Source organism: Henckelia pumila, chromosome 4 (genome assembly GCF_033568475.1).
Source record: "Henckelia pumila isolate YLH828 chromosome 4, ASM3356847v2, whole genome shotgun sequence".
In the NCBI taxonomy this organism is placed as follows: Eukaryota; Viridiplantae; Streptophyta; class Magnoliopsida; order Lamiales; family Gesneriaceae; genus Henckelia; species Henckelia pumila.
Window position 1 is genome coordinate 25,342,298 of NC_133123.1, and position 27,928 is coordinate 25,370,225.

Genomic DNA, 27,928 nt, shown 5'->3' on the forward strand with positions numbered 1-27,928 from the left:
TAAGACTCTATGTACACAGAGCATTATCTTTCATATAAACCAAAGGCATAATGTTGATCGGTTGGGCAAATTACATCAACATCCTCAGTTAATGAGACTCTATTTTCACGATAGTACTCAAACCATGTATCCGATAATTGATATCTCAAGATTCTCAATACATAATATATAATTATTAATATTACAGTATTGACGTAGTAAATCATGAACCGTTAGATCTACAATTAAGCTACCTTAAGGTAGATTGAGCTCCAACATCCATCAACTAACATTGAAGTATGCATTTATAGTGCCACAACCTACTAGGCATACATATATGATATAAATCGAAACACAAATTAAAAGATGCCAAGGTTTTTTAAAAAAAACTCTCGTTTTTTATACAAAATTTAAAAACTCTCCAACTGGAATTCTGATAGAAACTCTCAATTTCGGATATAAAACTAGTATAGTGCGATATCAAATGTCCACCACATCACTATGATTCAACAAACGTGGGTCTCAATGAGTAAGATTACAAATATTACCTGAACAATATATATGTATATGCAGATTATAAATTATCTTATTATATCTCATGAGTTTATCGTGGATCAAATCAAATATCTGTAGATAAGAAAGTTAAAAATCTCATTTCAATCACTGATTTTATTGAGCATCGATGGAACTTATCACGATCTCAATTCTCAACACGCACACGCTATTATGGATTCCTTTTTTGTCTTTAATGTCGTTATTCAAGAAAATAATCATTTATACCATCATTTACATATGTCATCCTATTTTAGGCAGCATTGGATAAGCTTTTTTCCCCCGTTTACATGGATAAGTTCTTAATAATTAGTAGTATTATTTCATCTCAAAATAGTTTTTTTTTCCTACTAATTTGTTTCAATTTTTTCAACTAAATTTTCAAAAAATGGTCTTGTAAACTTTTAATTTCGGATATTTTTGGTTATATTGTCGTGTGATACCGAAAAATACTGATATCATACTATAAAATACTAATCTGATAACAAGTTTTGACATAACATTGAAAATTATTTGACTAATCGTATATGAGTATATTACATCAACAAATATTTGACAAAAAATAAGATTTAATATATGAAACCAAATATTGACAACTTAATGAACAAAACCCAAATTTTAACAACGAAATATATAACCGATGACTTACAGTTCATCTTATCCATGGTAATTATGAAAATCCGCTCACCTAACTTTAAAAAAAAAACAGCTGAATATATATTCCAATCGAGAAGATGAGAATGCAAGTTGAGGATCGACATGCGGTATCCCACGAGATCAAATTCATTTTTCTTTTTATTTTTTTTCCCCTCCCAGGAAACATCACAAACATAATATTATAATATTATAAGTATTTTTTTATTATTTATTTTTTCCTCTATAAATATACATGGTATATGTAGCTGTCACTGCACCGTCTCCGCATTTTCTTGAATACTTTGAAAAATTAACTCCAAAATGCCTTCCTCTCTTCAGCTTCCAAGAATCAAACACACGGCCGCTCCAAGCGGTGGAGAAACTGGCGGAGCCTCCGCCGCCGCCGCCGTCAACCGTAAACAGCCGAAGCCCACCAGGGTAATGCGCGAAATCTCAGGCGCCTATGATCAGATTCCCCTGCCGGAGAATTCGCTGCACCGCCACTCTCACTCGGTGGCGGCGAACCAGTGCTGCTCCACGATGGTTCAGGCGATCGAAGCTCCGATAGAATCCGTGTGGTCTCTAGTCCGCCGCTTCGACCAGCCGCACGCCTACAAGCACTTCCTCAAGAGCTGCAACGTCATCCTCGGCGGCGGCGAAGTGGGCACGCTGCGGGAGGTGCAGGTGGTCTCCGGCCTCCCGGCGGCGTCCAGCACCGAGAGGCTGGAGATCCTGGACGACGAGGAGCACGTGATGAGCTTCAGCGTGGTCGGCGGCGAGCACCGGTTGCGCAACTACCGCTCCGTCACGACGCTGCATGCACTGGACGGCGGCGCCGGAAATGGGACGCTGGTGGTGGAATCGTACGTGGTGGATGTTCCCCATGGGAATACCAAGGAAGAAACCTGTGCTTTCGTTGGTACAATTGTGAGATGCAATCTCGTATCGCTTGCGCATATCGCCCAAAATTTGGCCAAAAATTAGAATAAATAAATCATCTTATTTAATTAGTTATATAAATTTTTTTTATATGTTGTTGAATTTTTATTTTTATTCCTTTACGTACGTACTCTTATGATTTTATTATTAATGTAGAAGCTAATACCTAGTACGATCGAATGAATAATGCTGCTAGCAATAGGTACTGTGTATATTTGTTCGCGAAAAAAATCTATAATTAATTTTAATCGTTTTATATCTTGATTTTGTATCTCGATCGATATTCACAATTTTAGTTTTAGGTATATTTCAAATTTTATTCTTCTCATTAAAATTGTTGACGTAACATGATTTGGATACATATTTTAATGTGCCACGTTACAATGGAAAAGGGGAAAATAAACCAAAAAGAACAAAGCCAAAGTTCATTATTTTTATAATCTACTCCATAATTACAAAGCGGTGAAAAAAGGAAAAAAAAAAAAAGAAAAGGAAAAAGGAAAAGGAATTGCATCCCCCGTACGTACTCTAAATTCTGTATAACTTTGCTTATAATTTTTCTAGTGCAAGTGTCTATTATTTTTATAAAGATTAACTTTAAAGTACCGCATTATCAATATTGTAACGTTAAATTTCTAATATAAATGTGTATTTGAATATGTGCTTAACACACACACACACATTATATATATTATTTATAAGATTTACGAACCGATCGAGACAGCACGAGAAAAGATGGCTCGGGTGTTCTATATATACTTGTTCCATTGTAAATAATTTTTCGGGTTTGCATAGCAAATTCATATCCGATCCTGGTGTATTTCATTTATCGAGAAAATATTTTTGTCGTGATTTTTAGCATTCGATAAAGAACATTTTAAAATAAATATTATAAATATAAATCTCTCACATTACGCCTCTTTAAATCCAAGTGTGATGATATATATCGAAAGTCTTACATTTGGGATGTAAGAAACATCTTCCACACATGAGTGGTACTAATTTTCACTTAGTTTTTTTTTTAATTAAAATGATGATGTGACATATAACTTCTATCGGTATTCTATTGAAAAAGGACTAAAAAGTGAAGACGAAACCTAATTTACTAACTAAAAACTGTGACTTAGAAAATGTATCGAACTGAAAATGAGAAATGACCAAATTATAATTGGACTGTACTAATAATTTTTCACCTAATTATGGCTCTGGTAGTCGGTAGAGTTGTTATTATTACTCTTATATATAATAATATTATTTTCTAAAGTTTAATTAATGCTTACTTTGTTTTAAATAATTAAACTTGCTCCCCAACTTGTCGTACGAACAAGCCCACTTGTTATAGTGGGGTTTCTTTTTCTTAATTACGTTGTTTTTTTCCTTTTAGAAAATTTCTAAAATGAATTTTTACCTGCGTTTGAATTCTATTAAACGATGGAAAATGCAAGTAGTAGTGCAAGTTGGCAATAGGGCTTTAAATTGAAGTTGTTCCTTTCGCTTTGGAATAGCTAGCATCTTTTACTTGGCTAATATTACGATTATTTATAATATAATATAAAAGGAAATGCATTCATTTGCATTAAAGAATAGAACATTTTATGTTCATAATTGAAAGGTTTTATTCTTTCTTTTTGGTTGTTTAAGGTGAACTAGAAATATTATAACTTAAATAATTATTCCAATTTGCTAAATATTAATATATCTTAATTTGTATAATTTTTTCACATAAAAATGTAGGAAAAATTGTATTTTTAGTCATGTATTTATTCCTATTTTCAATTGTGATTTTGATCTTTTATTATCTCAAATTTCAGATTTAATCGCAATATATTTTTGGTTATTTATTTATTTTTTAATTTTATTTATTTTTTTAGATGCGAGTCATGCGACGCTGACTCCTGGAGTGCTACATTAGAAATATAAATTAAAATAAATAAAATTACAAAAAATAAATAAATCAAAAGATATATGCCTAAAACTAAAATTTATAACATAAATAACTAAAATCGCAAAAAAAATAAATAAAATACATGCATACTCACATACATACATAACTATATATATATCAGCTAGAGCGCAAAAAATTTAAATGTGTTCAGTGATCATATATTTATATATACTAGTAAAAGTCACGTGCGTTGCACGTGGAAACACTTTTTATTATCGATAAACGTTGTTAAATAAATGAGTTGAGATAAACATTCAGTTAGTTAATAATTTTCATGATATTTTAGTAAATATTAAATTCAATGAAATATGATATTTACAAAATGTATTATAAAATGAGTGCGAAGAATCTTTGTTTAAGGATTTTATATGTTACAAGTCTAATTGAATTTATAGACGATGTTGCAAATAATAGTTGTAACAAATAGTACTATAATTTTGTATAAATTAGACATTGATGAAAATATATAATTTGATTTCATGACATATTTTATCACTACTGATTTTGAAAAAATAATAATAATACAGATAATGCATTCTAAACTTTAAATTAAATTACAACGTCTTTTCTTTCTTTACATAACCATTTTTCTTTTTTGACGATTTTTTTCATTTGTCATCCATTATTTATTCTTTAAAAAATTAATTCTCTCATCAACTTCGATAATAATTCTTGTGATGTTTTTTCTATCAATTATTTTTGTTTTTTATATCTTTATTCTTTGATTCTTTGTTGGATTATGCTGAAATAATTATTTACAAGACTATAAATAATTTCATTGTCTCCAACCAAATAATTTCACTGTCTCCAACCTCAATTCTTGTGTTATTATCTTCTATTACTTGTAATTCAATATCGTAAATAATCAATGTATTATTGAACATTTTTTTATATTTTTAATTTCATGATAATTTGTTTGAAATCTACTATTGCAATAATTTTTGTTGCTAAATTTTTGCTTGAATTTTGAATGCTTTTGATTAAAAATGTTAACATTTCGTCTTGTATTTCAACTGTCTTATCCATTTTGAGAATAAATGTATATTCTTTTTTAATTTAATATCTCTAAAATTTTGTAGTATATTGAAGTGATGATGTTGTTCTATAAAAAAGAATATTTTATTAATAATTTGTAATAATATATAGGACCGAGCGCTAGTTCCTGCTTTACCAAAAACTATAACTGGCGGTTATAGTGCAACTCAAATCTTTTAAACCGCACGACAGCCAAGCGTCATGGTTCAATTGTTTTACCAAGCAAAAATAATTATTGCACTCAACAATCTTCATTGCACTCCTTCTAATCAATGAGAATCGAAGTCATTACCTTAGCTCTGATACCAATTGTAGGACCGATCACTTGTCACTTTACCAAAAGCTTACAGTTTAAATGTTCATCACTTACAGTCATCGTTATTTTATAGCTATATATATTAATAATACATTATCAATAAATCATGTTATCAATATTGATATTGATTTTTATGTAATTATTAACTCGAGTTTCCATTATTTGGTAGATTAATATTGAGCAAGATTATGACATGTTTGGTGCAATTCATTTGTCTTATTTTCTTTCTTATGTATGTATACTTTGAATCGATATGATTTATTATGTATTTGCTAATAAGTGAGATATGTTAATCCAATTAAATAAAATATTTATTTTATAATATTCTAATTTATGTGTTAATTAATTGTTTTATGAGTATTGATTTATGTAGTAGTAGTAATAATAATAATAATAATAATAATAATAATAATAATAATAATAATAATAATAATAATAATAATGCATTCTAAACCTTAATTTAAATTATTAATAAATATTTTTTTTCCTCTATATGTTTTTTTTTTTTATCTCTTTCACGATTTTTTTTCATTTATCATGCATTATTTTTCCTATATGAAAAAGTCAATATTCTTATCATATTTATTAATAGAAATTTATATAATGGGTCTGGACAAACGCGAAGACTCACCGGAACCTGTTTGTGAACATGTTTGGGCGAGTCTAAACTTGTCTCTCCGGGGCGTGTTTAATACAAGGCTAAGTTTAGACCCGATTCATTATCATCCCTTTATTGAAGTGTTGTCGTTCTTTAAATAAATTATATTTTATAATAATTGATAATATATATACTATTTGAAAGAAAAATTATTACATGATTAGTTATAGAATCAATATAATCTTTAACATTACAACTATAATAAAAAAATTTGTAATATTTTCGAACAATATAACACCCGTGTTTTAATAATTTTTTTATCATTTATAGTCATAATTATTTTATATCTACATTAGCAATTTAGAATAGGACATTATCAATAAGTCATGTAAGCTTATAAATATAGTATTTAATGTAGTTTACCTTGTCACAATATTGATATTAAAACCTATGCAATTATTACAGTTCTATTGTTTTCTTAATTAATATTGAGCAATTATGGTTTGTTTCGTATTATGAATTCGTCTTATTTTCTAACTCATGTATGTATGCTTTCAAGCAATATTATTTATTATGTATTTTTTAATAAGTGAGATAAGTTAATTAAATTAAATATTTATTTTGTAATTTCTTATCTTTTGTGTTGATTATTTATTTTTTAACTATTCATTTATCAAAAACAAATATAATATAGATAATGCATTCTAAGTTTTAATTTAAATTATTGCGCAATTATTTTTTTCTTTTATATTTTGAATTTTTCTCTCTCATTTTTTTCCCATCTTCCATCCGTTTTTTATTTCTCTATGAAAGAATCAATTATTAACTCGATTTTCCATCATTTGGTTGATTAATAGTGAGCTAGTATGACATGTTTGATATCGTGCATTTGTGTAATTTTTTTATTATGTATGTATGTTCTGAATCTATATGATTTATTATGTATTTGCTAATAAGTGAGATATGCTAATCAAATTAAATAAAATATTTATTTTGTAATGTTTTAATTTATGTGTTAATTACTTGTTTTACGAGTATTGATTTATCTAATAATAATAATAATAACATATATAATGCATTCTAAACCTTAATTTAAATTATTAATAAATATTTTTTCCTCTATATGTTGATTTTTTTTTTATATCTATTTCACGATTTTTTTTTCTATTTATCATGCATTATTTTTTCTCTATGAAAAAATCAATATTCTTATCATCTTTATTAATAGCAATTTCTATTGTGGGTCTGGCCAAATGCGAAGACCCACCCGGATCTGTTTGTGAACACATCTGGGCAAGTCTAAAATCGTCTCTCCGGGCGGGTTTGATACAAGGCTAAGTTTAGACGCGATCCATTATCATCCTTTTATTGAAGTGTTGTCGTTCTTTAAATAAAATATATTTTATAATAATTGGTAATATATATTATTTGAAAGAAAATTATTACATGCATGTTTAGTTATGGAATCAATATAATTTTTAACATTGCAACTAATAAAAAAATTTGTAATATTTTTGAACAATGTAACCCCCGAGTTTCAATATTTTTATCATTTATGGTTATCATTATTTTATATCTGCATTAACAGTTTAGAATAAGACATTTTTAATAACTCATGTAAGCTTATAAATATAATAATTAATGTAGTTTTATCTTGTCACAATATTGATATTGAAACATATGCAATTATTATAGCTAGTGTTTTCTATTGTTTTCTTGATTAATATTGAACAATTATGGTTTGTTTCGTATCATGAATTCGTCTTATTTTCTAACTCATGTATGTATGTTTTCAAGCAATATTATTTATTATGTATTTGTTAATAAGTGAGATAAATTGATTAAATCAAATATTTATTTTGTAATTTCTTATCTTATGTACTGTTGATTATTTATTTTGTGGCTATTGATTTATGGAAAACAAATGTAATATAGATAATGCATTCTAAACCTTAATTTAAATTATTCTACAATTATTTTTTATTTTTATATTTTGAATTTTTCCCTCTCACTTTTTTTCCATTCTAATATTTTTTATATTTAAATATGAACTAATGATATAATTATTTACCTCAATAGGTCCTTACACAAATTAAAATATATAAGATGTTTTTAAAAAATATATTTATTCAGTCTACAAACAAATAAAAATCAAGTATATGGTGTTTCAATTTTTTAACAAACTAATAGTATTTAATTAATATTTTTGTGGAATTTTTTAAAAAATATTTGTGGAAAAAATATATTCACTTTATATACAAAAAAATAAAAAAACAAAGTATTTTGGTATTTTAATTTATCTAAAAACTGAATCCTAATACGCACACAATTTGTCAATTTTGACATTATCATAATAATCGATTATACATATAATAGAAATATTGATTTACGTTTATGCCCTAACTAAAATGTTGTTTTTACTTTTATAACCTTATATATTTTTATATGGTTTTACTTATAGAATTATGACAAAGTTGTTATTTCACAATTGTAAAATTTGACATTTTATTCACACTTTTAAATATGTATTTAAATAGGTATAGATATATATATATAGATATATATATATATATATATATATATATATATATTAAAATAATGTGTTCATGATATTGATTGCATGCATAGAAACTAACTATAAATATAAATCAAATATACAAATTTTTTGTAAGAAATAAAATCAATATTGTTTAATTATTCTAACATATCATCAAGTGAATTATATATATACATATATATTTTATATAAATCAATTGGTATATATTTATTTAAATTTAAATCAATAAAATAGAAAAACATTCATAAAAGTTGGGAAAAATTTCTTTTTTGGTCCTATATGTTTGTTACTTTGCGATTTCAGTCATTTAGATTTTCAGATTTCAGTTTTAGTCCGTTATCTTTTTTTTTTGGAAATTTTAGTCATTTTTCCGACGTGGGGCTGACGTGGCATCAAATCAATGCTGATGTGGAGCTGACGTGTACAGTGTCACGTAAGCATTTTTGAATAAAAAAGGACCGAAATTGCCAAAAATCAGAACATACAGGACTAAAACTGAAATGTGAAAACATAGAGGACCAAAATCGCAAAGTGACAAACATACATGATTAAATTTGTAATTTTTCCTAAAAGTTGAAACGGGGCCAATTCTTTATTTTGATAATATATAACAACACTAACATATATAAACTATAATAAAAAAATTATACTCTACGTACCGAAAATATTATGAACAATATTACAGCTTTTCAAGTTATTTGATAAAACAAATTATTTATTCCTTTAATCAAATTTTCACACAATCTTTTAAAAATAAAATTTATGTCTAACATAATTAAATGCGCTCTATTTAAATTAAAAGCTTTAGTACTATTATAAAATTAAAAATATTAATATAATAAAAATGAATTTTGTGTATAATTATTGGTATTCAAAAAACAAAAAGAAAAGATTACAATATATAAATATGTTAATTACAGACTAAAATATTGAAGTAATTATGTATATTTTAACCTTTATAAACTTTTCAATATAAAATTCAGCCTCAACACTCAAAGTCCGGTCCTTGCTACGGGCCCGACTGCTCCACGGTGGTCTTCAAATGGTAGTGTTTGTGAGAGTATGTAAACACTTTTTGTTTTTTTTTAACAAAATTTTGATAAGGAAAAACTGAGAAGTGTTTACTAGATATTCTGATCTCAAACACTACTTTACTAATGAGTAATGCATTGATATTGTAAAGTTCCATATACATCATACACAAAAAAACCAAAACAAAAACGAAAAAGAAATTTTGTAGCTCCAAAACTATTAATAATAAATTGATTAATATAAATTTATGCATGTATGCATATGCACTATGTATAATTTGTCATTGTCCCATAAATATTTTTTTTTTTTGCTTTAATTTGGTTGATCTCCTGCATGATGTTTCTTGCTTCCCACGTACATCTTCCCGTGAATCGAATCCTCCGAAATGTCCATTGCTTCATGGATAAAAGAGCTTAGCGAAGACGAATTCATTCCAGGTATCAGGAACCCCAGGCAGGCACCAATGCACACAATCCGCGTAGCTCATGGGATTGGCAATCTGTTGGGGAGTTAAAGGAACCCACTGTTTCTTGTATATAGACGAATGCGCGTCTTTCCGGTAACCCGAAAGCTGTGTCACGTTGAGAAACATGATGGGAAACTTTGATCTGCTGAAAACTTGGGAAATGACTCTCATTATAGGCTTGCTGCACTCGTATCCCCAGTAGCTTGGATCATCTATCAAATCCGTCTCGTTGTAGCAGTTCCCGTCTGGAACCCCTCCCCATTCACTACTCCTGCATGCATTGTTTTTTAATCTTAGTATATAGACCATTTTTTGTGATGTTATCGGTCAATTCCCGATTTATTTATTTATTTTTTTAGAGTTCTTATGTGACACCATAAAATAATTAATGATATTGAACCAAAAAAACTGCTAACATGGAGTCGGACATTGCTGATAAGCGTTCCAATGAAAAATGAGTACGTAACATTTTTTAAAAATGTAAATTAATGGACGCGAGGACCAAAAATATAAAATGAGCAAGTTATAGTAACTAATGTGACTTCTCCTAAAAAAAAAAAATTCTAATACATGTAATTTTGTATTTAACTACAAATTAAATTTACCAGTGTTCCAAGTAGCTTACTTTTGATGAAAAGGTGACATGCTAGTGAAAAATACTCTTGTTTTTTTTGGATCCATATTTCTCTCACACCAATCCAGCATGCCCTCCATTGCCAATCCATATGCTTCCTCTGTTCGCACCTTCACTATGTCTTTTACTTCATCTTCAAAAGAACCTCGCCTGTGTTTTTTTTATTTATTAATAATTATATATGGATACATAGGATTTACAGTACTATTTTAAGACAATAAAGTAGGTTTTTTTTTTTTTGCTGAGAGGTTTGTTATAATGAGACCTCGAAACATGGATAGATGATCTCATTCAAATATAGGAAATTGGTCAGAATTGTCCAAATCAGTTGGATCAGTTGAGACTATCTAGGCCTATCGAGTTGGCATGCCTCATCCTGTTAAATGGGTGGGTTGGGTTGTGAAATTTTCAACCCGTCGGCCCAAATGACATATGGGTCGGCTTGCACAACCTAGCTCGCTAAATGATGGGATGTGACAGCACGTTTTCATGGATCTAAATTTGGGTTAGCTGATACGAGTATAAAATAGGGTTGAAGAAAGAAACTTACAAAATATTGATATACTCAACGCCTTTGGCCCACCACACGTAACAACCGAAGACAAGTATATCGACTCCTTTCCAGTGTTTGCCATGCACGTCTATGGACCCTTTACGAATTACTCTCTCCGTTATTTTTTCTGTTGTTGGGTGATCCGCGTTTGATTCTAGTAGAAGGGGTGCCCAGTAGAACTCTACCGTCGCGTTATAATCCTGAAAACATTATCAAAACCATGTTTAAAAACATCGAAAACTATATATATTGCGAAAATCCTTTCATAAGTTGTCCTGTTTGGGACTTTGGTCTCGTAAGCCAGCAAAGTTTGGTTATAGTACAATAACTTTTTTTTTCCCTATGCTTAGATGACACTGGATGTGTTAGTAATTTCCAGTACTATCATGTCAACGGTCGATGGAAAAAATGAAAAGTTAAAAAAAAGAAGAAGAATTTATATGACGATGCATATATACCTCGGCAGTAAAAACCATATTAGACCCCGAAGTTTTCAGGGACTTGGCATTTTTGGCTACGGCTCTATGGAGCAAGCATACCATGGAAATGTATTGTCCCCGATTCAGAGAATCGCCGACGAACATCATCCGTTTTCCTCGAAGCGATTCCATAAATAATGTTGCGTTGAACCTGTATGATCACAATCAAATCTATATCAATTTTTTAGTAGAAGTCATATTTTTTATTTCAAACATCTAAATCACATCCTTCCTTTTTAAGTCAACTTTAATTTGCATTTCAATTTGCAAATAATGTTTGGCTAAAGATTTGCTCTTCCTTGATAACATATTACTATAAAGTTAGGGAAAAATAAGTTTTTTGATCCAATATAACTTTACCCCCTTGGGTTTTGGTACATTAACTTTTTCGATGTAGATTTTGGTACAATAACTTTGAATTTTTCGTGTTTTTTATCCAACTGCATACGTGTCAGCTTCTGATTGGTTCATGTCATAATTTTGGACCAATGAGAAATCAACACGTATGCAGTTGGACCAAAAAATACTGAAAATACAAAGTTAGTGTATCAAAAACCACATCAAAAAAGATAATGGACCAAAACCAAATCATGGACAAGTTAATGGACCAAAAAACTTATTTTCCCTAAAGCAAGCGAACCCTTCTGTTTTTAGTTTCTTTTTTGGGTGTTTTTTCCCCTGTAATTCCAGAATTTTTTTTCATTAGCCAAAAAAGGGTTAAAAACTTGTGAAAAATAAAACAAAAGGAAAGGAAAAATGCTCCGGCTTCTCAATAATCGACTCTTAAACCATAATTAATAAATAAACCGTTTTTCCCAATTTACATGGATACGGCATCCAAATTTTGGTTGTTAAAGAACGACCATTAAAAATAAATTAAGAATTAACACCACGTTATTTTACTTTTGGTTCTATATTTTGTTCTAATTTCAATTTCATGCGTTCCGCGAATTATAGTATGAACTTTTTTTTTTTGTGGGAAACATGCAATTTTGGTTCTATATGTTTGTTATTTTGCGATTTCGGTCTTCTACGTTTTTTTATTTCAATTTTAGTCCTGCATATTTTAAATTTTGACAATTTTGGTCTTTTTCTTCGAAAATGCTTACATGACACTATACACGTCAGCTCAACATCAGCATTGCATTGGTACCACATCAGCGCCATATCAAAAAAAATGACTAAAATTGCCAAAAAAATAAAGATAACGGACTAAAACTGAAATATGAAAACATAAAGGACCAAAATCGCAAAGTGACAAACCTACAGGACCAAAAAAGCAATTTTCACTTTTTATATATATAAATTATAAGTTAGTATACATGCATGCACTGGTAGCACCGCATACCAGGGGCGGACCCATGTAGGGTTTAGGGGGGCATGGCCCCCCCTCAAATTTTTTAAAAAAGTATTAGTATATACTTATATTAATTTTTTAATAAAATAAATTATGATACATGTTAATTTTAAATAATATTGATGTATTATATTTCAAAGAAAATATGTTTAATAACTAATCAAATAATTGTATAATGAATTATTATGAATTGATGATAATATTTTAACTTTTTTGGTCGTCTTTTAGTTGATATAAAATGACATTCATGATTGTTTTATCAATTGTATCCAATAACGGAGCCAAATTTTTATCTCTATCCAAACTAAAATTTTCTAAGCTCTCTATTTTTTTATGTGTTGAGCTTTTATCTTTTTATTTTTAAAATTGTTCACGGGGATATTGACAAAGTTGACTAAATTTAATGTATAAAAAATAGGAATAAAAATTAGGTCGCCCAAGCGACCACCCGGGCGAAACAACACATAGCTCTGTCTGTAATTGCGCCCCCGACCAAATTTTCTGGGTTCGCCTCTGCCGCATACCAAAAGTCGCTAATATATATAAGAAAAGATGGGTAAATTTCCGGTTTGGTCCAAAATATTTGATGTCATTTCCGATTCAGGCCCAAATCATGAATTTAAGGAACTGATTTATTCCCAAATTTCCCCTCAATTTTCCGTCGATTGTAATGTTAACTTAGATGGATAGCAGAATTTTTTTTTTTTAAAGTTCTCTCCAAAAATTCTCAAATCAATTCCACCCTAATATCTTTCAATCTCTTGAACACAATAGCTATACATGCATACACTGCATGCTAAAGATCTCTAGTAATATTATATAGGGAAATATATATGATGTTTCTTCCATTATAGAACGAAGCAACCAGCTCACATAATAGATAGATATATATGTAAAGATATCATATTTTACTAAATTTTCCCGTTTAACCATAAGGAAGGATTTTTTGACAAAACTGACGGTAAAGATATTAAGATAGAAGTAGTGTCACAATAGTAGGATAATACCGATTTCTTTATTTATTATCACACAAACTAAATATTTTTTATTTTATTTTTTAAAAAAATGAAATGATTAATTAGCCATATAATAAGCTAGTCGCAACATAATTTAATAATATTAATTAGTATTTATATTATACCACCATATAAGCATGCCATTTAAAAATTTTAGAAAAAAAACTAATTAATTAGCATATATACCTGGGAAGGGAACACCCATAAGGTTGCCATCTCCACTTTTGATAGCCCTTGTCCGGCCGGCCGTATGATTGGCATGTCAACTGTGGTTGTATGTATGGGCACTCCCATTCCTCGTATATCGGCCACGACTCGTCTCGCACCCATAATCCGCGGAATAGATCGCAATTATTTTCACTCTCTCCGATCGCGAATGCTAACTTTTCTACTTCTTGTTTCTCCTCTTATAACACCAAAAAAAAAAAAAAAAAAAAAAAATTTGTTAAGCTAGGAATTCTGTATAATGGTAACGAGATAAAATTCAAGAAATTTAATTAGGGCATGCATGTAAAAATTGTGTTTTGTATGTGTTTGATGAATAAAATTATATAAATTTAATTTTTTTTTTTGAAAAAAAAAAAAAAAAGAAGGTGGAGTCCTGCATGCATGCCAAATATTCCTCACTAGTGATTCTGGTGAAATGTATGTGAAGATTATGTCATACGAATTTACTTGTGGATGTTGGTATGGTTTGGTCTGGGTGAAAAGGTCGATCCGAAGTGAATTCCGCGCGGAATATGTAACTCGTAAAGTCTTCACTTTGGAGGATGGTGATGAAAAGGATGAATACTAATAGAGTAAAGATATACGGCGAGATGCGGCCCTTCCGGAGCAGTGTGGCGGAGGCGGAGGAAGGGGAGGAAGATAATGGTGGCTTCATTTGTTTGAGTATTACATGTAAAGGGAGAGAAGATAGTTTGGAGAAATTTATTCTTCTTTGGTTGAATTGGTGGTGCATATATATGTTCCACAATGGATGGAATCATGAAATCATGTATTGGAATAAAACCTATAGATTTTAAGAAAATTAAATGTTACAGGTGAAGTTTCTAAATTTAATTTTATATTTTCATGGTGTCAAAATATTGCTTCAGTAGTATGTATTTTGTTTGTTTGTTTTTTTTTAACGAAACTTTTTAAAAAGTGAGAATGATTAAGAGCAAACTTGCATGTGACTTAATCGTGTTACCTGAATTAATTTCGAATATTTAGGTGAATAATTATGTGGAGTAGGAAAGTTTAATTAACATTAATCTTGAAAAATATGTTTCTCTTTTTAGGATTTAAGATCACAAAATATCTTGGAAATTTAGGATTTTAGTCTTAAAAAGAAAACTAGCATGCTTTATTAAGACAAAGTTAACAGCATACACGTTTCTCATCCAATAAATCAAAATGGTATTCCTACTCTGTAATGAATACATAATTTATGAATTGCATTGATCAATTTCTTGGGCCAAAAAATAATAACATATTAATTCATATTTCCTTCTAAAGATCAACATGCAATACAAACATCCATCCCAGTTCCCAACTCGCAGAGCTGGAGAGGCTTCATGTTATATATAAATAAATATAAATAGTACTAGTAATCAGGAGAATTGCAATTTTCGTCTTATAATTGTTTGTTTATTTATTTAATTTTTTTAGCTAATTTTAGTCATGGATGATGTTGTTAAAATTGTTCATCAATACTATGTGTTTGGTTCCATGGATATCATAGAATTTGGTGGGATTTGGATTTTCAAATCCCATTTTGAGCGTTTGGTATAATGGAATTTTAAAATGGGATTGGTGTTTGGTGGGGTTTGATGGAATTTGATATAACTAAATGAAATCTTGGAAAAAATGAAAAGATTTCATGGGATTTCATGGGATTTGGGTTATACACACAAAATAAATTTTTTTTTCTTTTCAAACCAACTAAAAATATCATGTCCTCAAAAAATAATACATTTAATTCATAAATATTTTATCATACAATTGAAAAAATTATTTTGAAACAATTTTAAAATATTTGTATATTTTAAAAATTATGTAGATTTTTTTTAACAATGAACTTCAATTATTTTTAATGCTAAAAACTTAATTTATCATTATTTGATGACTTTATCTCAATTTTCTTTTGATGAAATTTTTTTCATTATCAAAAAATTTATTTACGAAAAATAAATATTTTTTTAATATTTATAAATTATTTTATTAAATACCATGTATAAAAAAATATATGTGACTATTAAATATTATTAATAAGAAAGATATTTTTTTTAAAAAATAAATAAAACAAAAATTTTTAAATTTAAAATTAGATTAATTTTAAGTATCAAATCCAATTCCTAAATAACATTAGCCCAAACACTAAAATGAAATTCCCAATCCAAGAATTCCAATTCCAATTCCAAATCCAATTTCAATTCCAATTCCAATTCCAATTCTAAATCCAAATCCAATTCCAATTTCAATTCCAATTCCCATTTTTTACTATTCCAAGTGTTGATATACTCAAAGCCGTTCCTATTTGGAGGCCGAAGAGTCGTCCTGTGACACCCGAAGCCAAAAAGTCCTAGGGCGGTACATGGTCCGCAATATGGGTGGTTAATACCTGAAAGATGGAAACTCCACCAAAGAATGGGCGACGGGTGACATGAATGAACCGATCCCGTGCCGAAATGAGAGGGGATTCTGAGACTGTGTAGGTATGGGACTACATAGTTGAGGAGAGCTTAAAAGATTTCATATGTACTGCTCATATCAAGAAGGTGCATCTTCTTTTCGGAAGCTCATCACATAAGAACTCCAAAGTTAAGCGTGCTTGACTTGGGGCAATTATAGGATGGGTGACCCCCTGGGAAGTTTCCAGGGTGCGTGTGAGTGAGGACATAAGCACGCTGAAAAGACTCGTCTTGATACAGTGGGTCGTTACAAATGGTATCAGAGCCTGACCTCTCCCAGTACGGTGTGGTTCGAGGACGAACCAAGCGGAAGCTGGTGGGCATGTGACACCCGAAGCCAAAAAGTCCTAGGGCGGTACATGGTCCGCAATATGGGTGGTTAATACCTGAAAGATGGAAACTCCACCAAAGAATGGGCGACGGGTGACATGAATGAACCGATCCCGTGCCGAAATGAGAGGGGATTCTGAGACTGTGTAGGTATGGGACTACATAGTTGAGGAGAGCTTAAAAGATTTCATATGTACTGCTCATATCAAGAAGGTGCATCTTCTTTTCGGAAGCTCATCACATAAGAACTCCAAAGTTAAGCGTGCTTGACTTGGGGCAATTATAGGATGGGTGACCCCCTGGGAAGTTTTCAGGGTGCGTGTGAGTGAGGACATAAGCACGCTGAAAAGACTCGTCTTGATACAGTGGGGCGTTACACGTCCGACTCGGGCCCATTTTTTTTTCAAGGGCCCATTATTTTGAAAAAAAAATTATTTATTTTATAAAAGTGTAAATTGATCCAATATAAATTAATTATTCTTGGATTTTTTTCATTCATATCTCAGAAAATTATTTTTTCTTTGCTTACTGCCTAATATAAACTTTCTTTTTTTATTTCTGGGCTTTTTGATAAATTTATTTATGAAGTTTATTATTCATATGTCTCTTGATAATTTTTTTCAAATATAAATAATTTTTCTCGTGCCCAATATAAACAAAAAACATTTGTATTCCCTAAATTTATCATATATTAATGTAGTGGACCAATATAAAAACATATTTTCTGACTCATAAGAGTTGTTTTGATATTAATGAGCACGATTTATTTTCGGAATTGACATTCTTTAAATTCTCATTACCAAGAAAACAAAATCGACAATGGATTTAGTGAATTACTTGAAAAAAAAATTGATAGATATTTCTCAAATACTCATATTGCTTATAAAATCTTGTTGAATATACTTTTTACAGTTGTAAGTGCAAAACAAAATTTCTCAAATTTAAATTTTTCAAAACATTTCCTCAATAAACCATGTTATATGAAAAGATTGAATGAATTGGTTATGCTATTAATTGAGAAAAAACATTTTTGAACAATTTGATAAATATTGTTAGCTCTAAACTGTTAGACGAGTTGTTTTATAGTAATCATTTTGTACATGTTTGATCTTATTACTCAATTAAAATAAAAATATTTTGACTATTGCACATTTTCTAAATCGAAAAATTTGTTATTAGTCTAAAAGAATATAAACACACTATATAATTTAGAGGCTTCTTTTAAAAGTTAGACTCAGGCCAAAAAACTGTTAGGATCGGCCCTGGATATACTAACACCACACGTACACATAAGTGTCACGTACCTCAGCACAAGGACATTAATAATTTAATATGCATTATATTGACATCACATGAACGTGAGGCGTCATGTCGGAAAAAAAGAACCATAATTGCAAAAATTATAAAAATAATAAAAAAACTCAAATTTGACAACGTAGATAAATAAAATCGTTGGCAAGTAAATGACATTTATATATATATATATATATATATATATATATATATATATAACAATTTTAATTATATAAATGTCATTTACTTGCTATATATATATATATATATATATATATATATATATATGTTGGGATCGGTTCAGAGGGTAGAGGGGGGGTGAATACACTCTAAAACTTATTTTATTTCTTTTCAAAATGATCAAGTGAAGTTTAGTTCACTTAATCTGTTTTCTCAACTTCTAAAACGGTTTGAACAACTTAAATAGTGCGGAAATAGTTCAGAGGTTTTAGTGATGCAAAGGCAAGTTACAACACGATGTATGAGCAATATGTAAGATAAATATGCAGTAAAGAATGAGGCACGATTTATGGAAGTTCGAAGGCTTAATCCTTCTACGTCTCCCCTTCTTCCACTTAGGAAGGAATTCACTAGAAGACTTTGGTTATTACAACGTCTTGCAATACACCCACTTACTTAGGACTTATCCAATGCCTAATCCGAAACTCCTAGATTTACACAGATAAGATTCTCAGTTCTTATCAGACTGATGGAAGCTTTCAGAGTAGCTTCAAGTCTCTTCAATTAATGAATACAGTCCGGCTGAGCTTCTCAAACTGCAGAGCGGTCGAGAGGCTTGGAAACCCTAGGATGATCCTTGAAGATCAGATATGTAAACTGTAGGCGAGGGTTTATTTGAGCAGCAAGTGAATGATCTTGTAAGTGTGCTCAAGTATTGCTTCAGTATATCAGATGAGGACTTCTGATAGTATTCAAGTGATTGAGTTGATTGAGATTTTTCGTGTTGCTTGTCTTCTTCTTTTGTCTTGAGCAATCTTTCCTTTATATAGGTCAATCATCAACGTCTTTATTTTGAACGTTCTGATGCTGCATTGAATTCACATTTAATGCTTCATAAATGCATTGATGATTCTGCATGAAGATCGTACTCTTCTTTAAATGCAGACAACTTCCAGGATCCAAAACTGGTATAAAGGGTCGAATGCTTTATCTGTAGCCATTCTGCGTTTTTGCCATTTTAGTGCAACTTGTTGTCTCGATGCAAGAGTCAACAGATCTTCTGATACGCCGGTTCTGCTTTTGATAAAAGATCTTGCAAAGAACGTCTTGTCTCAAGTATTTGTCTTGAGATATCTTGATAAACTGTTGACTTTCTTTCGGTAGAGAGATTTATCCTCTGCTGGTTTGAATAACCAGTCGATAGGCTTGTGACTGCAACCGGTCGAGAGACAAAGGCGGTTGACAAGCTTCCGGTAGACAACTTGAAAGGTTTAGACGGTTGCGGTAGGAGTTGTAGTAAATTCCTGAAGTACAAAAGATTGGTAGCACATTCCTATACAATGAGTTGTTGTTTGTTATCACCAAAATGTCGGATTCAACAATTTCCCCCTTTTTGGTGATGACAAAACTTAAGTGCTCCAAGAACAATATGAAAGCATTAAAATGAACTTCATTGAGAGAATGAATTTCATTAATTACAATAAGCATTCTTATTACACCTACTGAAGAAAAACAAAAAAGAGATGCAGCTGCGATAAGTAAAGAAGAGACAAGTTGTTCATCTTTTGAACCAACTGGCTCCTCCTGACCTATCGCCTTCTCTTCTTCTTCTGTCGGCTTCTTCCTCACGTCTTCTTGCCTCTGCTGCTCTTCGTTGCTCTTCTTCCCCCTTTTTGGCATCACCTTGGTTGAGTCGAAGGATGATCTCAGTGAGTTGAGTGCCAAGGCAGGCTTGCATAGTATCAATTTTTGCATCTAGTTGAGCAAGTAGAGTAGCTTGCATAGTGTCCATCCGATCATTCAACTGCCTATGAAGGCGGTTTTCGGATCTGACAACTTGTTCGGAGACGGTAGAGAGCGTATTGATTTGAGTGCGATGATGGGCAGTGATCTCTTTGGACAGGTGAGCAAGGTCTCGAGACACGGTCTCAAAATGCCGAATCATCGTCTGGCGTGAATTGTCAACCGATAAGGATGAGTTTGTGATGTCTTGTGAGAAGGATCGAACTATTTGCATGAGCTCATGAAGCCTATTTATCAAAGTATGATCCAGAGCTGCGGCCATGGCTTCAATTAATGAGTCATCAGTCGGAAGCATTTGACTCTGTGTGTCATTCCTTGGTGAAACCGGGCCAGACGCAAGATGATGTGGTGCTGGTGATCTGGCTGGTGAGCTAGCTGATGGACCTTCCAATAGTGGTACAGTTGGAGATGTAGGAGTCTCGACTGCAGCCAAGATGGTTGGTGGAGTAGCAGGATCAGCACTCGGTTCATCCATTAGGAGATCTTCCACAAACTTTTCAGTAGATGGAGACGGTTGAAGTGCTGGGTCAGCATCAGTCATTGGCTGTTCTGGAGGTGCAAGTGATACAATAGTGCTTGGTATCTCTGTTGGGGGCACTACTGCTTCACTGCTGCAAGGAGCTTCTGTCACAGAGGTGACAGGAATCTCTTTTTCAATCACTTCGAAAGAATCTTGTGGACGACTGGGAGAGGTGTGAGCGGTCGTCGCTGGAGATGAGTGAGCAGGCACAGCTGCTTCCGGTTGAATTACTGCTTGGACTGCGGTTGAGGCGGGGTCGACCGATGAAGATGCTCCCACAATCGATCCTAGGGCGGATGACTGAAACAGGTCAGCAGTGATGAGACCGGTCAGAATCCCATCTGAAAGAGTAAGAGCAGAGACGTCTTCTTCACCCTGATCTTGGGTAAGAAAAGTCTTCATCATCACCTGTGCTTCCAGTCCATAAGCCTGTAAACAAGCTGCTGAAGCTGCCGTTTTTACGTTGTTAAGAGCTTGGAAGTGCTGAAGTAGTTGAGTGATTTGACGTAGACTATTCTGTAGTCCAGTCAGAATCACAAAGTCATCGGCGGCGGTAGGACTCTTGGATTTGAAGTTCTTGACACGCTCATTAATCAACAGAGATAACAGGCTTCCTCGAAGCTTCAAGTCGATGAGCTGTCTTCTTCCCAGAGCCTCCACGATGTCTTTAGTGTCAGCAAAAAGAAGCATCTTTTGCTCAATAACATTCAGAGCTTTCCACTAAGGAAATATTTGAGCAAGCGTCAGGTGAGTACGGGAATGATGCCATCTGTCAAAGCATTGTAGGTGACGCTTGACAGTGCGGAGAACGTGAGAGATGATCAAGTTGAGCTCTACAGTAGCTGCTGGTTGAGCCTTAGGTGAGTAGATCATCACACCTTTCCCTTTGTCCTTGGGATCAGCGAGAGTGACCTTTGGAGTTGATGAGGCACCTTCCCTAATTATCACACCCTTGGTAGGACGTGGAGCAGTAGTAGCAGCAGTGGTAGTAGTCTCAACCGTTGGCAGAATTGGTGTTGGAACGGTAGGAGCAAGTCCAGAAAGAGACTTTAACTTCTTGTGCTGCCTCTTCTTCTCGCCTGCAGGCGTGGATGACACAGCTGCTTTGGAGACAGAAGGAGATGACTTGCTGAAGGCTTGAATCAGTGGAACGTTCTCACGTGATTCGTCTTCAGAGTCAGACTCTATGATAAGTTGACGCTTGGCAGATTTCTTGGTATGGGCTGGTTTGGCCGCTACCGAAACTGTTGAAAGCGGTTGAGTGACAGCAATAACACTTGCGGTTGAAGGCAGAGTGTCGACCGCAACCTCTTTCTTGTTCAGAAACTTGAATATTGTAGACTTGTTGAGCCATTTGGAGGGATGCAGAGGCTCAGTCTTGGAGAAGTCTACTCCAAGGACGCTCAAGATGTGGCAAATTTGCAGAGCAAATCCCTCGGATTTCCCTTTTCTCCTGATCATTTCACATAAGGTAGTGAACAATATGTCTGACCAGTTGATGTTGATTTTGGAGGCGATACAAGCCATGTATTGGAATTTCTCTATCGTCACCTTGTCGTATGATCCAGCCTTGGCAAGAAGATTCTTGGCCACGATGTTGGTCAATAGCCTGAATGGAGCTTTAAGAGATGTCTTCTGAGCCGGCAGTTTGATCGGAGCATCAGTGGTTGAGAACTCCTTTAACCAGTATGAGCAGTTACCATCGGGAAGATCCGCGCATTTTGTCAAACCCCTGGAGGGCAGATCAAATGTGTTGGCGAAGAACTTTTGATTGAAGGAGTAGGACTCTGTCCGGATCAAGCATTTGACAGTCCCATGCTCGATTTGAGCAGTTGCAAAGAACTCCTTCAATACAGGCAGATCGCAGATGGCGCTGCTTCCCAGAAACTTCTTTAGTCCAGAGGCTTCAAGCATGGTGAAGACCTCAGTGATTCCTGCATTGTTTGCCTCAATAACGGAATCAAAGTTGATTGCAAGGCAAGTCTTTTGGATCGACATGATAGCTGTAGATAAGAACTCGAGCAGAGAGTAAGCAAAAACTTGATAGTAATACGATAGAACTTTTAATGCAATATGAAAGCTTTAGCAACGGTGAAAGGTTGATATACGAGTGTAAAGAAGTATATATAGGAACCTATGGGCCATAGGGTGACGTCATGAAAAGTATTTTTGAAATTCAAAAAGTTTTGAAGAGTATAATCACCGCGCCCAATTAATGTCATTTGGTTCAAAGCACAAAGCTGCTAGTACGGAGCCTGTCAGAGACTAGCTAAAGGCGGATGATATGCCAACATTTATGGCAATGTAACAGCTAAGCTATTAACGTCATACTGGCAATCATTCTCCCTAAAAACATGCATACTAACTTAGATCTACTAAACCAAGAATATTTCGAAAATATGAAAACTTAGCGTCCGGTAAAGGCTTGGTGAATATGTCTGCTGCTTGCTGATCGGTAGAGATGTATTCCAGCCTGATTTCCTTCTTTAAGACATGATCTCGGATAAAGTGATGCCTGACATCAATGTGCTTTGTCCTAGAGTGCATCACTGGATTGTGAGTGATGACTATGGCACTTGTATTGTCACAGTAGATTGGAGCTTCACTCGACCGGATTCCATAATCATTAAGCTGCTGTTGAATCCAGAGTATTTGAGCACAACAGCTGCCAGCAGCGAGATATTCTGCTTCGGCGGTCGAGGTAGCAATTGATGTCTGCTTCTTACTTGACCACGAAATTAGTCTATCTCCAAGGAATTGACATGTGCCACTTGTACTTTTGCGATCAATTCTACAACCTGCATAATCTGCATCTGAATAGCCAATAAGATTAAGATTTGAATCTTTGGGATACCAAAGACCCACATTAGTAGTTCCTTTAATATATTTAATTATTCGTTTGGCGGCAATGAAATGAGATTGCTTAGGTGTTGCTTGAAATCTAGCACATAAACAAACTGAATACATGATATCCGGTCGACTGGCAGTCAAATAAAGCCAATAAGGCCTCGATACATTGTTACCTCGACCGGGATTCCCCCTTCATCTTTATCAAGCTTGATTGATGTACTCATGGGGGTAGATACAGTTGAGCACTGTTCCATTCCAAACTTCTTTACCAATTCCTTGGCATACTTGGATTGATTGATAAATATTCCAGTTACAAGTTGCTTTACTTGCAATCCAAGAAAGAAATTTAGCTCGCCCATCATGCTCATTTCAAATTTCTCCTACATCATCTTAGAGAACTTTGAGCACAACTTGGGGTTAGTTGACCCAAATATAATGTCATCAACATAGATTTGTACTAGTAACACATGATCACCTTTTACAAATTTAAACAAGGTCTTATCGACCGTTCCAATTTGGAAATCATGTTCTAGTAAAAATTTTAGTAATGTATCGTACCATGCACGCGGTGCTTGTTTTAATCCATAGAGGGCTTTGTCAAGTTTATAGATATATTGAGGATGAGTAGGATTGACAAAACCTGGTGGTTGTTCAACATACACCTCTTCTTGAAGTAGACCATTGAGAAATGCAGACTTGACATCCATTTGATAAACTTTAAAGTCCTTGAAAGCTGCATAGGCAAGAAAGATGCGGATTGCTTCTAGTCTTGCAACTGGTGCAAATGATTCCTCAAAGTCTATGCCTTCTTCTTGTCTGAATCCTTGGGCAACAAGTCGAGCTTTGTTACGCACAACAGTGCCATGTTCATCGAGCTTGTTACGAAACACCCATCTAGTTCCAATCACATTTTGATTTTCCGGTCGAGGAACTAGATGCCAAACATTGTTGCGGGTGAATTGATTCAACTCTTCTTGCATAGCTTCAATCCAGCTGGCATCTGATAGAGCTTCATCTATCTTTTTGGGCTCTACCTGAGATATGAAAGCTGCATGCAAGAATTCATTAATCATTTGACCACGTGTTTTTCGAGAAGCAGAAGGGTCACCTATGACCAACCCAGGTGGATGATCTTTGTTCCACCTAAAATAATTCCCTAAAGGGTTGTCATCAATTGGTTGACGAACGTCCTCGTTTACTGGATCATTATTGGCAGGAGGATCGTTATCAACCGGTGGGTCCTCTTCTGGCCTTGTTTGATCATACACGGTAGAGGGAACTGGATCATCCTTCTTTTGAGGATATGGATCACTGTCACTTTCTTCCTGTAGATTTGTGTTTTCCAGTCTATGACTCAGATCATTTATGCTCCCTTGAGTTTGTTCTGTACAAAGAGTAGACTCATCAAAAACAACATGAATGGTTTCCTCTACCGTTAGTGATCTTTGATTGAACACTCGATAAGCTCTGCTAACGGCTGAGTAACCAATAAAAGTTCCTTCGTCTGCTTTGGCATCGAAGGCTGTCAAATGATTTTTGCCATTGTTGTGGATAAAGCATTTGCACCCAAAAATTTTGAAGTATGAAATATCAGGTTTTGTGCCATTCCAGATCTCATATGGAGTTTTGTTAAATCGTTTATTAATCATAGATCTGTTTTGAGTATAGCAAGCTGTGTTAACTGCTTCTGCCCAAAGCCTTTGAGAAACATTTGAATCAGCAATCATAGTTCTGGCTGCTTCTTTTAAAGTACGATTCCTTCTTTCAGCCACCCCATTTTGCTGTGGGGATCTAGCAGCTGACAACTCATGCTTGATTCCCTGATCATCTAGATAAGTCATAAGAGCAGTGTTTAAAAACTCAGTCCCTCTATCACTCCTGATTCTATCTATCACGGTGGATTGTTCATTTTGCAAACGTTTAAAAAGCTTAATCAGGTGAGGTGCAGTTTGATCTTTTGAAGAGAGAAAGATGACCCAAGTAAATCGAGAAAAGCCATCTATAACAACAAGAGCATATCTCATTCCCCCTATGCTTCTTACTGGTATAGGACCAAATAGGTCCATGTGAAGTAAATCTAAGCATTTGGAGGAAGACATACACCCTTTATTTTTAAAGGTTGCTCTCACCTGCTTTCCTAGTTGACAAGCAGGACAAACTTTGTCTTTTATAAAATCTCCTTCAGGCAGACCAGAAACCAAATCATGCTTTCTCAAGTTAGAGATGGACTTAAAATTTAGATGATTTAACCGCTTATGCCACAACCAATGTTTATCATGATGAGCAGTAAGACAAGTAGGTGAATAAGTATGTGAGCAAGACCAGTTTACCTTGTAGGTGTTTAGGTCTCTTACACCGGTCATAAGAGTCTCACCTTTGTTATTTTTGATAATGCAAGTGTGTTTGTGAAACTCGACCGAATGATCATTGTCACATAGTTGACTAATACTTATCAAATTATAGCACAGTTTGTCAACAAGCAACACATCTTTAATAATGATGTTACCATGGATAATCTTACCCTTACCCACGGTTTTACCTTTGGAGTTGTCTCCAAAGCTGATCTTTGGTCCTTTGCACAGCACGACTTCTGTCAGAAGTTCTGGATTCCCTGTCATGTGCCGTGAGCAACCACTATCTAAGTACCAGGTAGTGTCCTTGATAGAAGTGGTCTTCTCGCCCGTTTGGACTTTTAGTACCTGCAAAAAGTGAGGAACTTTTGGTACCCATATCTAGTAGGGTCCAGGTCGGATTAGCCCTTTTGGGACCCACACCTGGAACACCCTTACAGGTTTGCCCGTGTGTGTGTCCAGAAATCTGTGCGGTCGATAAGCAGTAAATGTGTGTGCTTGTGAGGTTGCTATGTGCTGCTTGCCTTTTTGATCTTTATCAGTTAGCCTGTACCTCTTTTGAACTGGCCTGCAATTAAAGTACTGGTAAGGCTTCTCCTTTGACCATCTTCTCTTAGAGTAGTTAGACTCATTCCATGGCTTTTTGAAATTATATTGGTTTCCCTTTCTTCTTTCATTAGGTTTTGGTTTAATCCAAGTTCCTCTTTGATTAGAGATCTGGGGATCCACATATCCCAGCCCTCTATGCTTAGAGTTTCGTTCGTTAGATAATTTCTGATTTTTGTCAAAGCTGCACTCATCATGTTCATATATCGTGCTGGACCTGACAAATCTTATTTTGTTAAGATTGCCTTTGTCCAGGCTTGACTGAATACAAGATTCCATAGACTGTTCATTTGTTCCAAACCCTATACCGGTTTTGTCATGTGCCGGTCTTTGGATTTCTTGAATCTTGTCAATGGTTACAGAAGATTTATTCCAAGCCTTAATTGTTTCAAGTAGTTTTTTGTTCTCAGTCAAGGTTGCTTGGAACACTCTTTTCAAGGTGTCATTCTCAGTAGCCAGCAGACTTAGCTTGACCTTAAGACCATCAAGCTCTTTTCGCTGCATGCAGCTTGACTCGCTTGACTTATCTTTTAGGTCAGCTCTTTCTGCCTTTACCTCCTCGAATTCCTTGGATAATGTTTTGTATTCATTAGCCATTTCGTGTAAAGCAGTAACTAGATCACTGTGAGTAAATTCAGGTGAACCAAAGTCAAATACCTCCTCAGCTTCTTCTTCGATGTCAGCCATAAGACATTCAACCTTTTCATCATCGCTGTCATCTGAAGAGCTTCCGGTATTGGGGTTGTCAGAGTCAGACTCAGCCCACTTGCTTTTGCTTTCGTCTGCTACTAGAACCCTTTGGTTTCTTCCTTTTCTAAACATCCTCTTGTCCTCCTTGCCCTTTCTTCTTTCGAAAACTTGCTTCTGATCATTGCTCTTAGGCTTGGTGCAATCTGCAATGAAGTGGCCTGGCTTGCCACAGTTAAAACACGTAGGACCATCGTCTGTATGGTCCGATTTATGATAATTTTTAAATTTAGAATTGTTTTTACGCATAAATCTACCAAATTTCTTGACAAAGAGTGTCATGGCTTCGTTGCTGATTTGCTCAGCTGATCTCTTTGGAGCTTCCTCGACCGATGGACGCATCACCGTTGAGGTTAAGGCCTTGGTTGGTTGAGAGGTAGATGGTTCATCTTCTGTCCTCATGTTGAGCTCGAACTCGTAGGCTTTGAGATCTGCAAAGAGATCATGCAGTTCAACCTTGCTTAAGTCTTTTGACTCCC

General features: G+C 33.6%; 2 protein-coding genes across 4 annotated transcripts; one reads left to right on the forward strand and one right to left on the reverse strand.

Annotated features, from left to right (window-relative positions):
• The first annotated feature begins 1,465 nt into the window (after positions 1 to 1,465).
• LOC140865724 (abscisic acid receptor PYL4-like) lies at positions 1,466 to 2,324 on the forward strand. Its single transcript, XM_073270456.1, has one exon. It carries the CDS (start codon positions 1,489 to 1,491, stop codon positions 2,149 to 2,151), a length of 663 nt encoding a protein of 220 aa, XP_073126557.1. The 5' UTR covers positions 1,466 to 1,488; the 3' UTR covers positions 2,152 to 2,324.
• Positions 2,325 to 9,986: 7,662 nt separating this feature from the next.
• LOC140867556 (protein trichome birefringence-like 33) lies at positions 9,987 to 14,977 on the reverse strand. 3 transcript variants are annotated; one of them, XM_073272632.1, is made up of 6 exons: positions 14,770 to 14,977; positions 14,281 to 14,488; positions 11,701 to 11,872; positions 11,240 to 11,442; positions 10,681 to 10,839; positions 9,987 to 10,326 (listed from the first exon to the last, which is right to left on the reverse strand). In XM_073272632.1, exons 1-6 carry the CDS (start codon positions 14,975 to 14,977, stop codon positions 9,987 to 9,989), a joined length of 1,290 nt encoding a protein of 429 aa, XP_073128733.1. The 3 variants fall into 3 exon arrangements, with proteins under 3 accessions (XP_073128733.1, XP_073128731.1, XP_073128732.1); XM_073272630.1 differs by having other exon boundaries at positions 14,281 to 14,500; XM_073272631.1 differs by having other exon boundaries at positions 14,281 to 14,495; positions 14,762 to 14,977.
• Positions 14,978 to 27,928: the final 12,951 nt, after the last annotated feature.

What these genes read in the sequence shown, in the direction of transcription:
- LOC140865724 (XM_073270456.1), top strand. Translation starts at nt 1,489, where the DNA reads ATGCCTTCCTCTCTTCAGCTTCCAAGAATCAAACACACGGCCGCTCCA.
- LOC140867556 (XM_073272631.1), bottom strand. Translation starts at nt 14,977, where the DNA reads ATGAAGCCACCATTATCTTCCTCCCCTTCCTCCGCCTCCGCCACACTG. An exon ending in CAACATCCACAAGTAAATTC is followed by an intron (nt 14,496 to 14,761) that starts GTATGACATAAT and finishes TTATAAGAGGAG; the next exon opens with AAACAAGAAGTAGAAAAGTT. An exon ending in TATGGGTGTTCCCTTCCCAG is followed by an intron (nt 11,873 to 14,280) that starts GTATATATGCTA and finishes GTGATCATACAG; the next exon opens with GTTCAACGCAACATTATTTA.